This window comes from Camelus bactrianus, chromosome 11 (genome assembly GCF_048773025.1).
Source record: "Camelus bactrianus isolate YW-2024 breed Bactrian camel chromosome 11, ASM4877302v1, whole genome shotgun sequence".
Classification (NCBI taxonomy): Eukaryota; Metazoa; Chordata; class Mammalia; order Artiodactyla; family Camelidae; genus Camelus; species Camelus bactrianus.
In genome coordinates, this window is record NC_133549.1 from 16,282,249 (window position 1) to 16,294,566 (window position 12,318).

A 12,318-nucleotide genomic window follows, 5' to 3' on the forward strand; every position below is an offset into this window, starting at 1 on the left:
ATTTTTGCTAATTACTCGTCTTTTCCTTGCCTAAGCACTTACTTCTACCCCAACTCCTTCTCACACTGCAAAGCAGTATTATCTCTGATTCCTTGTTGCTACTGAAACTGAGTCCATCTAAAACGAAGTTTATAATTAACCTCTCCAACCAAAACTTAATTTCCTTTCTCGTCCCCTCTGACCTCAGCCCTGTGCTGACTGAACACATCAAGCAGAGTCAGGCGACTAAAACTGCTGTCGTCCATACAAGTACATGGGCTGGCTGCTTCTCCAGGATAAGATGAGCTAACAGACGCCGGAGCCACAGACCACCTTGCCTGAGAATGTAAACCAGAGACACCTTGACTCTTGAAACTGGATTAAGAAATATCACAGAATGACAATTAATCCCAGCCTCTTTGTTCTTCCCCTAAAAAAAAAAAAAAAAAAAAAATCCCCTAACTCAGAGACCAAGTAGGGTTATTTGAGTGGGTCGGTCTTCGGGTCACTTGCTCGGTGCCCTGCAATAAACCCTCACGCTGCCGCAGCACCCACTGTCAGAGTTTGCGTTCCTGCGCGGGGTTACACCTGAACGTGCACCTGAGAGCGGATTCCAGGCCACTGGGAAGTCCGCCAGCCCGAGCAAGCTCCAGAGCCTAGGCTCTGTGCGGCCCACAGCCCTGCATCCGGCTCAGAGCCGGAGCAGGTGTGGCTCGAGGTCTCACCGGGAGCGGGGAGAACGCCTGCCCCGCACACAGACACGCCGGGAAGTGGCGGGAAGGGCGCGGCAAACGAACCGGCCGGGCCGAGAGGAGAACGCGGGCGACGCAGGCCGGGTGGGCAGCTCCGCAGAGTCCGCCCCGGCCTGGACCCCGGCCTGCGCGCAGGCGGGCTCCCCGCGGCCCTCCCGCTCACGCTAGCGTCCGGGCCGACCCCGAGCGGGCGCCGAGGGTCTCCGGGCGGTCGGACCGCCTGGCTCAGGCGGGTTTCGACGCCACCCGGGGCCCGTCCCAGCGGGGCTGCTCTCAGGTCTTCAGGGCTACTTCCGGGGTCTGGGGCCCGCCAACCCGGCGCAGAACCTGCCCGGCAGACCCTCCTCCCGCCCACCCCTCCCACTTCCTGGCTCTAGTCCCCTCCCCCCCGCCCGCCCCTGACCCTTGTCCCCTGACCTCTGAGCCCGCACCTGACCTTCGTTCCCAAAGCGCATGCCCGTCGCCCCGCCCCTTCCACCGGCCGGCTGGTCTCGCGATACCAGCATGGTCTCGCGAAGCCGGCCCGTGGGCGTGGAGGGCGCTGACTGGCGCGGCCGGTGGCCGGCTCCGCGGGGTAGGAGGGCCGACTGGCCAGTTGTCCCGGGAGTATCATGGCCGCCCTGCGCACCTTGCTGCCCCGCGTGCGCGCCCCGCTGCGCCCCTGGCCTGGGTGCCCTGCGCCGCGCTCCTTCTCCTCGGGTGAGTGCGGGGCTGGGGGGCGGGCCCGGCTCCGCGCCGCACCTGCGGCCCCCGGGCCTCACCCGGGACCCGGCCCCGTCCCTGCACGGGACCCTGTCCAGTTTGGCCCCCACTCCCAGCACCTGCTCCCTGAGCTCGCTGAGCCCTAGCGTCGCTGGCATCTCAACTCCGGGGACTCGGGACTGAGTGCTGAGACCTCTGGCCATTTATGCGTTTGGTGGTTGGTTGTGAAATTTCTCTAACTTTAGAAGAACGTGAAGTTAGCACTACTGGAACTGGAAGGGGTCAAACAGGTTCTGTCCTGCAGTGCCTTCCGTCCAGGCCTGCGCACCCACGCCCACCGGGTGGACCTTCAGATTCTGCCTTCCCCAGCCAACCAGGCGCCCCTCTTCCACTCTCCTGAGCACCCCCACCCCAGTGTCTCCCAGGAACTCTAGGCCACTTCCCTGGGTTGGGGAGGAATCCCTGCGGCCTCTTCCTTCACCTGAGTGTCCCCGTACCCAACTACCAAGATGAGTTTGTTTTACCTAAGTTTTCTTGGACCACCCCTGCTGCCTCCTGGTCGGCAGCAGTCACTTCCTGCTCTTGTATGTGGCAGGCATGCTGCTGCGGGTAAACACTTTACATGTCCGGTTTCAGGTACCCTCCCCACAAGAAGCCCACGGGATAGGTACTGTAATCCCAATTTCCCCCTTCAAGAAAGGAACCACCTCAATGTGCAGACACATCTGGTCTTCTCAGGTTAACCTCCTTCCTCTCCAGGTCACTGCTTGCCCCCAGATCTGAGCCCGCTGCCCCTCCAGGCTGTGACCATTGCCCTTTGGCTGTGCACGTCTTCCACCAGGCTGTGCACCGAGCAGGGCTGGAACACTGTTGTTTGCTACTGAATCCCTTTCACCTAGTTGGCACCCGAAAGCAGGAATGTCCTCATCGCTTGTTTCTGCAGTGTCACAGACCGTCTGTAGTGCACGTTCTGGGCAGCACCTATAGGACGTTCAGGAGGAGAAGGCTGCTGCTCATTGCTGTTTTTTTTTTAACTTAAGGAAACATCCACAGCCACCCATGCTGCACACTGCAGCCACCCAGGACTGGGCAGGGGCCCTCCGGGGTCCTGTCGGGGTCACTCTGCCCACTGTGTGATGCCTCCAGAGATGGAAATCCTTTTTCCCCTCTCCCCAGGTGCAGGCTTCGAGTACATCGTCACAGCAAAGAAGGGGAAGAATAGCAACGTGGGGCTGATCCAGCTGAACCGCCCCAAAGTGCTCAACGCGCTCTGCGATGGCCTGATGGTGGAGCTCAACCAGGCGCTGCAGGACTTCGAGGAGGACTCCGCTGTGGGGGCCATTGTCCTCACGGGCGGGGAGAAGGCGTTTGCAGGTGAGGTGGCAGGTCGCCCAGGTGTGCCCAGGGCACGTGGCATGGTAGGTAGGCCTACTCCTCTGAATGTGTAAAAGAGGTCATGCAACTTGGGGGTTTACTTAAATGTAAGGTGGAAACGAACCCCAAACTGCTTGGAGGGGCCACTCTGATGCTGAATGTTCAGTCTGTTCCAAGGCAGTCAGATCTTGTGTGTGCGAGCAACTAGTGAGAGAGCCCAACCTTCTCCAGGTCCCCCTCTGGTCTGTTTCCTGTCCACGTGCCTCTGCGTCACCCCCGTCAGCTCTGTCCCACTGCCCAGCTATGTGTCCACGTGGCCATTCCCCACTGCCCCCAGCACCTACCCATGGGGACACTCAGTGTCTACCTTCTGATGGAGGGGCTGCAGCGGTCGTGGGGTCTCTGCTCTGGTAACTGGGGCCTCGTTTCCACACCAGCTGGAGCTGACATCAAGGAAATGCAGAACCACACATTCCAGGACTGTTACTCTGGCGCGTTCTTGAGCCACTGGGACCGACTCACCCGGGTCAAGAAGCCCATCATAGCCGCTGTCAATGGCTACGCCGTGAGTGTCAGCCCACGGCTCCTCCTGCACCCGGAATGCCTGGCAGAATTGTACTGTGTGCAGAACCGATGTTTATCTTGAGGGGGCCCAAGTCTTGTTCCCAGGCTCGCAGGCCTTTCCTGCTGAGTGATGCTGAAGAGTAGAGGGAGGAGGTGTTTCAGCATCTGCCTTGCGGGTGTCGGCTGTTGGCGCTCGGGTTTCTTTGCTAGTCCAGCCCCTGGTCCATGGTGTGGCCCTGTTACTCCCCCTTGCAAGGTTAAAGATACATGTGTTGGCTTTTTGCCTAGTTTTGATGACTTTCCAACCTGTGCTGCCCTGTCAGCTAACCTCTCTCCCTACCATTGGAAGCTCTGCGGCCCCTCTTTGTTGCATCGGGGTCTCCGAGGCACATGGCCTGCTTAGAGGTGCTGGGGCCTCGTGTGGCCTGCAGAGAAGGGAGGCGGACGTTTCACCTAACGGTTACTTAATGCAGCTCCCTTGGGGTCAGTGGGCAAGGTTCTTGTAACACAGAGGCCCATCGGTTTCCCCACAGCAGAGAGGACTGGCCACCACAGACACTGTAGGACCCACAAAGCCAATAGTAGTTGCTGTCTGGCCCCTTACAGAAAGTTCGCCAGAACTGACCACGTGTAGGTGGTTTACGGGAACAGTTAACTGACTTTGTACCTCTGCACTAACCTTTACTGTCTCGTTTTAGTAGAAATTGTAAGTAAGCAAGTAGAGTGACTTTTGGCCGGGTTCCCCTGGTGGTGCCTCATGTTGTTTTGCAGCTTGGAGGTGGCTGTGAACTTGCTATGATGTGTGACATCATTTATGCTGGAGAGAAAGCCCAGTTTGGGCAGCCAGAAATCCTAATTGGAACCATCCCAGGTAAGGAGTGATGATAACTCCAGCATAAACTCTTCAAGGAAATGTCCAGAATCTGCCGTGTCTCAGGGGCACACGGGCTGCTCCAATGACAGACAAGCACGTGGGGCTGTCGCGTGGGACAGGAGATGGCTGTCTGTCCTCACGCTGCTCCCTCAGCCAGCCGGCACACCGGGCCTGGGTGGGCACCGCAGCTCAGTGTGGCCTGGGAGCCTCGGAGCTGTGCCAGCCAGAGCCCCATCAGATGCCATCAGGAAAGGCTGGCCGCCCAGTGGCCTGTCGCCACACCGATTGTTGCTCATGAGCCACGTCCACAGCGGAGGCTTGCAGATCGGCAGCTCGGAGAGGAGGACATGGTAACTGTGGCCAGGGCAAGTGCCACAGCTTCACCCAAGTTCAGAGCAGGGACTCGATCCCCCATGGGGAGGCTGACAGGAGCAGGGGACAACAGTGATGCCTCTGTCCCTTGGTCTACCTGATGAGGGCGCCAGTCTCCAGTCCCCATGGGTCCCTGCCCTGTGTAGAGCCTGGAGCCGAGGTCATCTCCCGAGCTGGCCAGGCTGGGCAGGGAGTGGCTGTGGGGGCAGGGAGTGGCTGTGGGGTCAGGAGAGGCTGAGGGAAGCCCTGTATGACCTCCCTGACCGCCAGGCTCTTCCCGTCCCTGTGCTCGAGGGCTTCACCGCATGGGGGCGGTGCCCGAGTCTGCTGGCCTGTGATGTTTCCTCCTCTGGTCCGCTTGGCTTTCTCCAGGTTCACCGTGGGGTGGGGGACCGGGAAGACCACTCTCTTCCCACCTGGAGGACCTGGGTGAGTGGGAGGGTGAGCGGGGCCTGTGGAGGCAAAGGTCCATGCTGGTTGGGTACCCAGGGTCTGGGAGGGGAGCGTGTTCAGAGGGCCCAAGAGGCAGGAGCCCCAACCTTGTCTGGACCTCGAGCGGAGCAGGCTGTGATCAGAGGCCCCAGCTGTCCCCTGGTTTGGATTGGGTCAGGGGCCCTGAGCTGCGAGTTCCATGCATCTGTCCAAAGTCTGACTCTGCACTGATGTGGGTGCCTAAGTATGGAAAGGAGCTTCCCCTGAAGTTTCTCGCTGCCTCTAGCTGCCCCACCTGCTGGACGCCTTGGTACTGCCCACCCTCCCACCCACAACGGAGCCCATTTTAGCCCCTCGGAACTTGAGGACAACATGTCTGTGGCATCTTGGCTTGGGCTGGCCGCAGAGCTAGCTGTGACTAGCAGCCCTCTGTCCCTACAGGTGCAGGGGGCACCCAGAGGCTGACCCGTGCCGTCGGAAAGTCACTGGCCATGGAGATGGTCCTCACTGGTGACTGGATCTCAGCTCAGGATGCCAAGCAAGCAGGTACAGGCCAGGGCTGCCCTGGTGAACTGCCCTCGGGTTGCTGGGGGGGGGGGGCCAGGTCCAGGCTCCCATGGGCGGTCAGCACAGAGCTTTCATGTGTCCTGGGTGCCCAGGAGACACACTGCCTCTGAGGTACTGTGATACTGTGTACAAAGGAGGAACTGAGACACACATACTGGTTGACGAATGAAAATGAAGCCATCCCACTTCCCAAAGCCAACATGAGCAATGGGGGGTCTCCGAGGCCCCCTGCAGGCATGCTGTCTCCGCACTCCTCAGTGACCTGTGACAGTGAGCTGGTGACCACAGCAGCCAAGGGCGCTGGCCCCACCTCGGGACGGTGTGACTCTCCTGTGTCTCTGCAGCCTTGTCAGTATCCGGGGGCCTGCACCGTGACTTAGAGAGATAGAACCAGCTGTTTCCACATGCTTACCTTTTTGTGTTTCAGGTCTTGTGAGCAAAATTTTTCCTGTTGAGACACTGGTCGAAGAAGCCATCCAGTGTGCAGAAAAAATTGCCAGCAACTCTAAAATTGTGACAGCAATGGCCAAAGAGTCAGTGAACGCAGGTAGGTGTTCCACCAGGAGGAGAGGGTGGAGGCCACCAGGACTGCGCGGGAGGAGTCGTGCAGCTTAATGTGTCGGGGTCTGAGTTACACACCTCAACCTGTTCTGAACAAAAACTGTTAGGAGTCTCAGTACTCCAGTGGCGGCTTTCTGTGGAGTTCTAGTTTCTAGTTGCTTGTTCCCAAATCCTGTTGAAATGGTCTGAGCTCCCCTTGGTAGCAGGACCAACCTTGGGGGACACACGGCTGGGAGGGTGCTGGCAGGCAGGGGAAGCACAGAAAGGGCTGGCAGCCCCCGAGGAAGCCAAGTCCGGCTCCTGAGAAACTCGGGGACTTGGGTTGGAGAGACTCCTCTCAGCCAGCAGCTCGGCCTGCCCATTTCTGCTTCATGGGGCCTCTGGCTGGGGCGGCGCATTTGAGAAGGGAGGCTGTGTTTAAATCACAGTGAAATCAGAGTCCACATTGGTCCCCGGGGGATGTTTCCTATCACCACAAAAAGTTCTACATTCTCACATCTACCATCCCAGCTCCTAACTTAAGGGTTTTCCTTTTCAGCTTTTGAAATGACATTAACAGAGGGAATTAAGTTGGAGAAGAAACTCTTCTATTCAACTTTTGCTACTGTGAGTAAACTCATTCAAGTGGAGAAGCACAGGTGGTCCCACAGAGAAGTTCCTCGAGTTTCCTTGTAGATTTTATCTCTAAATACTGTTTCTCTTTGGTCAGAACCGTTAGCTTCCCCGTAGCTGGATCAGATGTGTTCTATCAGTGAGCACTGATCTTTGTAAATAAGTCCAGTGTGTGGAAGTTAAGAAGTACAGAAACTTTACAGGGTTATTTCCTGTTACAAAAGATCTCAGGAATGGCGCCCTTGAACTTAAAATGCAGTCCATTTACCCGTCATTTTCCTAGATTGTTCCAATTACTTGCGATGGGGCTTAAATGTATTATACTATAATCTGAAGCTTTAGAGCATTATTTTCTAGGATATCTGGTAGTAACTTAAAATGTTCTTTTAATAATCATTAAAATTCATTTCTTATCAGAAAGTCTTATCTAGGTGTTTATAAAAGATTAGGATGGGTTTGGCTCTTGAGGAAGTGCAGGTGTGTGTGTGCACGCACGTGTGTGCGCGCACATGTGTCTGTGTGCACATGTGCACACGGCAGAAAGGAGGCAGACGTAGGGTTCAGATTCTCCTGTCCTGCTTCTGGACCCCCAGGACACTCCCTTACACAAATCATGACTAGATCCAGGTGATAATTTGGTGAATGACCCAAGTACTTGCATCTGAGGTTCTCTGTAGGTAAGAGTTTATGTCACACGTAGGTTAGTGAGTGGTTCCTGAGTGACCGTCACCAAGGCAGGGCAAGGGTGGGAGTGTCTTAATATAAAATACCCATTCCCAGGCTGGCCCTACTTGGTCAGGAAATCCAGATCATTCCCAGTGTTCCAGGTGGTCCCGACGCAGAATCCTCCCCCCACTTCGCCACCCTGCGAGTGTGGATGGCTAGAGCAGGGAGGAACCTGCAGGCAGAGCCTGGAACGTCGACCCAGTAGGAAGTGAATGTCCACCTCTGCCTTTTTCCTTTTCCCACCAGGAGGACCAGAAGGAAGGGATGACTGCTTTTGTGGAGAAGAGAAAGGCCAACTTCAAAGACCAGTGAGAACTGGCTGCCTGTGCTTCCAAACCTCTGTTTCGAGAGGAAAAATACAGCCTGTCAGTTTCAGAAGCAAATAAATCCTTCTCTTTTAAACGCAGCGTCAGTGACACACAGCTTCTCTCTGGCTGTGCGGGGCTGTGCGGGCTCACGCTCCGCCGGATGGAGGTGGCCTTCGCCTGGTGGTTGCAAAGGCCCCCGCTCGGTCGCCCAGTGGATGTGGCCACTCAGAGGGAAGGCCTCGCTGGGGCCATTGAAGAGTCGCGCTCTTGACAAAAGGATACGCTTTTTTTCAATTATCTCTAGGTTGAGTGTTCTATCACTTTTTTAAAGCCTCTTTGTTATTATAAGTAACAACATTCAGGCAGAAAAAAAGCACCCCACCCCACTCTAAGCACAACCACTGCTCATAGGTTCATAGTTCTCGAAAGATTTTTCTGTGCCCACACCCATACTCAGGTATGAATTCGAGGGTGGGGAGGATATAGCTCAGAGGTAGAACGTGTGCTTAATAGGCACGAGGTCCTGGGTTCAATCCCCAGCACCTGCATTAAAGAAAGAAAAGAAGAAGAAAAACACTTGGTTTTTCTTTGTACAGAAATGGTATTCCGTGTACACACTTCTGCAGAGCGCACCCATCATCTCTCTGCTTCTGTCATACAAATGCACCCTTGTCTCTTGTTAGACTAGCATTCTTTCTTATTGTGGTAAAATATAAAAAAAAATTTGCCATTTTAACCGTTTTAAATGTACATTTGAGCAGCATTAAGTGTTCTTCATCCATCTCCAGACTGTTGCGTCATCCCAAACTCTACCCTTTGGACACTAACTCCCGGCTCCCCTCCCCCGGGCCTGGTGACCCGCTTTCTACGTTCTGTCGCTGCATTTAGTGTAATACTTCCAAAGTCCATCCAGGTTATAGCAAGAATAGTTTCATTTCTTTTCATTGCTGAAACCGTTCCTGCTAGTGTTTCTTTCAATGGCCCTGAAATATTTTATAATAAGTACATGTAATTTGCTTGTTTGCATGGTGTTGGATGTTTAGACTGTGTCCATTTCCTTAACTCAGAACCACCGTGTACGACAGTGCGGTGAACGTTCTCCACGTGAATCCTTGCACCTCAGTGTGAGCACGTCCTTGAGGATGAGGCCGTGGGTGCACCTGTGGGAACAGGGCTGTGGTGCCTGCCCGCCCCCGGCAGCTGGTCAGCAGGGCCTCTTCTCTGGTCTCCTCTGTGCTGGGCGGGCTGAGTCTCCAAGATTGACCTTAGGACTGCTTGCATCAGAATCCCAGGGGTGTTTGTTTAAAGTGCACGTTCCCAGACCTGGCTCAGAACTAGGGGAGGCCCTGGAACCCACAGTCTCTGGCACAGTGTGGTCCTTCATGCCATTTGCTGTGGGAGAGTATAATTTATGCACCAAGTTTCCTTTGGTGGCTTCAGACCCCAGGAAGGCCTCACAGGACACTGGGTGACCAAGTGACCAGAGTTACAGGAAACCAGCTCTGCCCCCACTGGACATCTGTTTAATTCTCAAGTCACAGCCCAGCTCAGAACACTTAACTTTCCATTTTACACCAGATTCTACAGCAAATGTCCAGTGGGAGAGTCATACAGGTCTGGAGCGTGGGACTAAGGCCCGTGTCCTACTGCCTAGGAGGGCAGGTGAAGGTGGCAGTGGCTGCTCTGGGTCAGAGGCCCCAGCATCAATGTCCTCAGACCCTCCAAGCTGAGGCCCGCACAACTACGTCTGTACAAGTGGGCGCCAGGCGGCATGAGGCCTCTGCTGGCCCTCGGTGCTGGTGCGCACACAAAGCAGCTACAGATTAACAGACGGGCCAGGTGAGGGGTGAGGCCCTCTGACTGCCACGTGTCCCCCACCCCCACCCCATCAGTCTTGCTCTGCAGAGAGTCCCACCTGTCGGAAGCACAGTGGGTTCCACTCAAAACCCAGGGCAGAGCTCTGCCTAACAAGGGCTCCACGGTAAGATGTACACCTGGCCTGTCAGGACCCAGGCTTCGGAGCCCTCCTCCTCCAGGGAGCCCACCGTCCAGCAAAGACCTGAGAGCACCTGGTACAGGTGTTTCCTCCGCCTTGTCCTACAGCCAGGTTTGGGCAGGTAGCATGACGACAAGCCCAGCAGAGGTCATTTCTGCAGGTGTGGATTGTAGTCATGGCGCTGGGCTGGGCTGGGGCTGGGAGCGTGTACCCTCCCCACCCCAGGACCTGAGCTGAAGGCCAAGGAGAAACCCACCTGCATGTGAGGAAGAGCTGAAGTGGCCCGTGAGGCTTTGGCTGCCTGAGCACCACGACCACCTGCCCTTGTTCCGGTTGTTTGTACGGGTTGGGTGGGGGCGCTCTGCAGTCTCCCCTCAGAAGGCTGTTCTGCCCTCCTGCGTATGCTGTCAGTTGGAGAAAGAGGCAGTGGTGCTGTTATGTGACAGGACCCTCCCCAGACACTGAGTTCTGATGAAGTCGCCCTTGAGATGATGGTGATGGTCTTTTCAAATAGGGCTGTTTGACGCCTTATTACAGAAGCAGGGACAAGTGGCTGCGAGGATCAGGCTCTCCCGGGGGCCAGGAGCCCGGAAGGCCAGGCCGGGCATTCTTCGTGGCGATAGATGCAGACCAGGATGCACGAGGTGATGACACACCATCTGCCCTTGAGTCTAGGGTAAGCAAGCACGGGGATCCACGGGAGGAGACCTTACAGCTGAGAAAATTCAAGCACTGGTTTAATTTTCCACACACACTGGGCAAGGGCCTTCACAGTCGATTTTGAGCAAGGGGACCCAAGTCTGTAGGGCCAGTTGTGAAGTCTGTCCAAGACTCACCTGCGTGCCCTGTCCTGGCAGTTCAGCAGAAGCCAAGAAATGGCTCAACATGGAGCCCACACATAAAGCCTCTGTGTGTATCTTGAAGATCTGTGACTGTTACCAAGGCTGTTGCCCCAGCATCATACCCCTGCCCCTCCGTTGAATGGAAACCAACTGCTCTGATCTAAGTCTCGGGAGGCAGCTGCGAAGTGAAAAAAACAACCTGTTAGAACGAACTAGGCCCAAGATGGCAGAGGATCTGCCTTCCAGTCGACCTTGAGCCTCATTATACGCTCATTGTAATTCATTAACTGCTGAACGGCACACCCACCAGCGCCAGGACATTTGACAGTTGCCATGACAACAACCTGAAAAGCCCATACAAGGACTGGAAAGGAGAGTTGCATCAGTTCCGGGTCCAAGCCACACCCCTATTCCTGGATAAGTCAAGAGTGTACCTCCCTCTCTTCCAGATTCCCTCCCTTTCACCTCCACTCTCCTTTAGATTTGGTCTTTCCACCCGCATTGGGTGGAGAAGTTGATTGGCAGACTAGATCCCTGCTCCTCCCTTCACTGGCCATTGAATAAAGCCTGTGCTGTTCTAGTCTCAGCACTGGTTTTGTTATCTATCGGAAAAGAACGCTCCTGGCCAAGACAGCAGGTCTCAGTCTGGGCTAGGACCCCCACAGGGTCACGTGGATTCCAGAGCAAGGCAGGGGCAGGAGTCCCACCCCTGGCCCAGCCTGGGGAAGAGCTCCTCTTCAGGCTGCAGGCTGGGCCCAGGGCTTGGGGAGGCCAGGACTGCACACGTGTGACAGTGCACTTTGCGGTGAGTGGCAGCATGGGGGCTACACCCCAGCCAGACTGCACAGGCTTCCGCTCCCTCTTGAGTTAACTGACCTCTGGCCCCATGTTGTTTTGGGGTTTTGATTCGTTTTTGAAGCTGAAAACTTTCCTTCTCATCTGTCTATATAAAATTGGCTTTTCCCTCCTATATTCCTACCAAAAAGATAAGCTTCAGGGAATGTTAACTATAAGTCTGTCCCCTCGGATTTTGGAGTAGAACTGCTCACACACAACCCTCATTCTGGGCAGAGCTGGCCGCTCTGGGCGGCCCAAGTGCAGGCCCTGCTGACCATCTCCCTGGGCAGCCTCCTCCAGCAGCTAAGCTTCCCAGGGCCAAGCCATGGATGTGGGGTGTCTGTTGGCTGGTTTTCTGCTGTGGTCTCTTTCACGTACAGAAACCCAGGAGCTGCCAGGCCTCCAGCCATGTCCCTGAAGGGCTGACTGTCCATCTGGAAACAAGGTGGAAGAGGAAGGCTCCCAGGGGAGAGAGCCAGGCATGTGCTGGCCTGGCAGGGCTCTGGGTTGGGCTGTTTCCTGCCAGGTAGGCAGCAGTGAGTATTCAGTTGGCTGGGCAGACGAGCAGGGCAGCCCTGTAAGGTGAGGCCTGAGGGGCCAGGGCATGGAGGGCTAAGAGCCAGCTGGACTGAGCAAAAGCCTGTCTGTGGGCTGGGCAGTGAGGTTTGGTGCTGGGTTCTTAAGTAGGGGTATGACCAGGCCAGTGCAGGAATGGGCAGCTGCACTGAGGTCTTCCTTCCAGCCTGAGTGTAGACAGTGGGACAGGCAGAGAGCAGACACAGGGTTGAAGGCCAAGGGCAGTGTCATCAGGGCTTTTGGT

At 55.9% G+C, this 12,318-nt stretch overlaps 1 protein-coding gene across 1 annotated transcript; it reads left to right on the top strand.

Moving 5' to 3' along the window:
* Positions 1-1,259: 1,259 nt before the first annotated feature.
* On the top strand, positions 1,260-7,921 carry ECHS1 (enoyl-CoA hydratase, short chain 1). Its single transcript, XM_074373322.1, has 8 exons — positions 1,260-1,430; positions 2,610-2,807; positions 3,245-3,372; positions 4,143-4,242; positions 5,491-5,595; positions 6,044-6,163; positions 6,716-6,783; positions 7,762-7,921. Exons 1-8 carry the CDS (start codon positions 1,343-1,345, stop codon positions 7,825-7,827), a joined length of 873 nt encoding a protein of 290 aa, XP_074229423.1. The 5' UTR covers positions 1,260-1,342; the 3' UTR covers positions 7,828-7,921.
* Positions 7,922-12,318: the final 4,397 nt, after the last annotated feature.

What these genes read in the sequence shown, in the direction of transcription:
- ECHS1 (XM_074373322.1), top strand. Translation starts at nt 1,343, where the DNA reads ATGGCCGCCCTGCGCACCTTGCTGCCCCGCGTGCGCGCCCCGCTGCGC. An exon ending in GCCGCGCTCCTTCTCCTCGG is followed by an intron (nt 1,431 to 2,609) that starts GTGAGTGCGGGG and finishes CCCTCTCCCCAG; the next exon opens with GTGCAGGCTTCGAGTACATC. An exon ending in CGGGGAGAAGGCGTTTGCAG is followed by an intron (nt 2,808 to 3,244) that starts GTGAGGTGGCAG and finishes TTTCCACACCAG; the next exon opens with CTGGAGCTGACATCAAGGAA.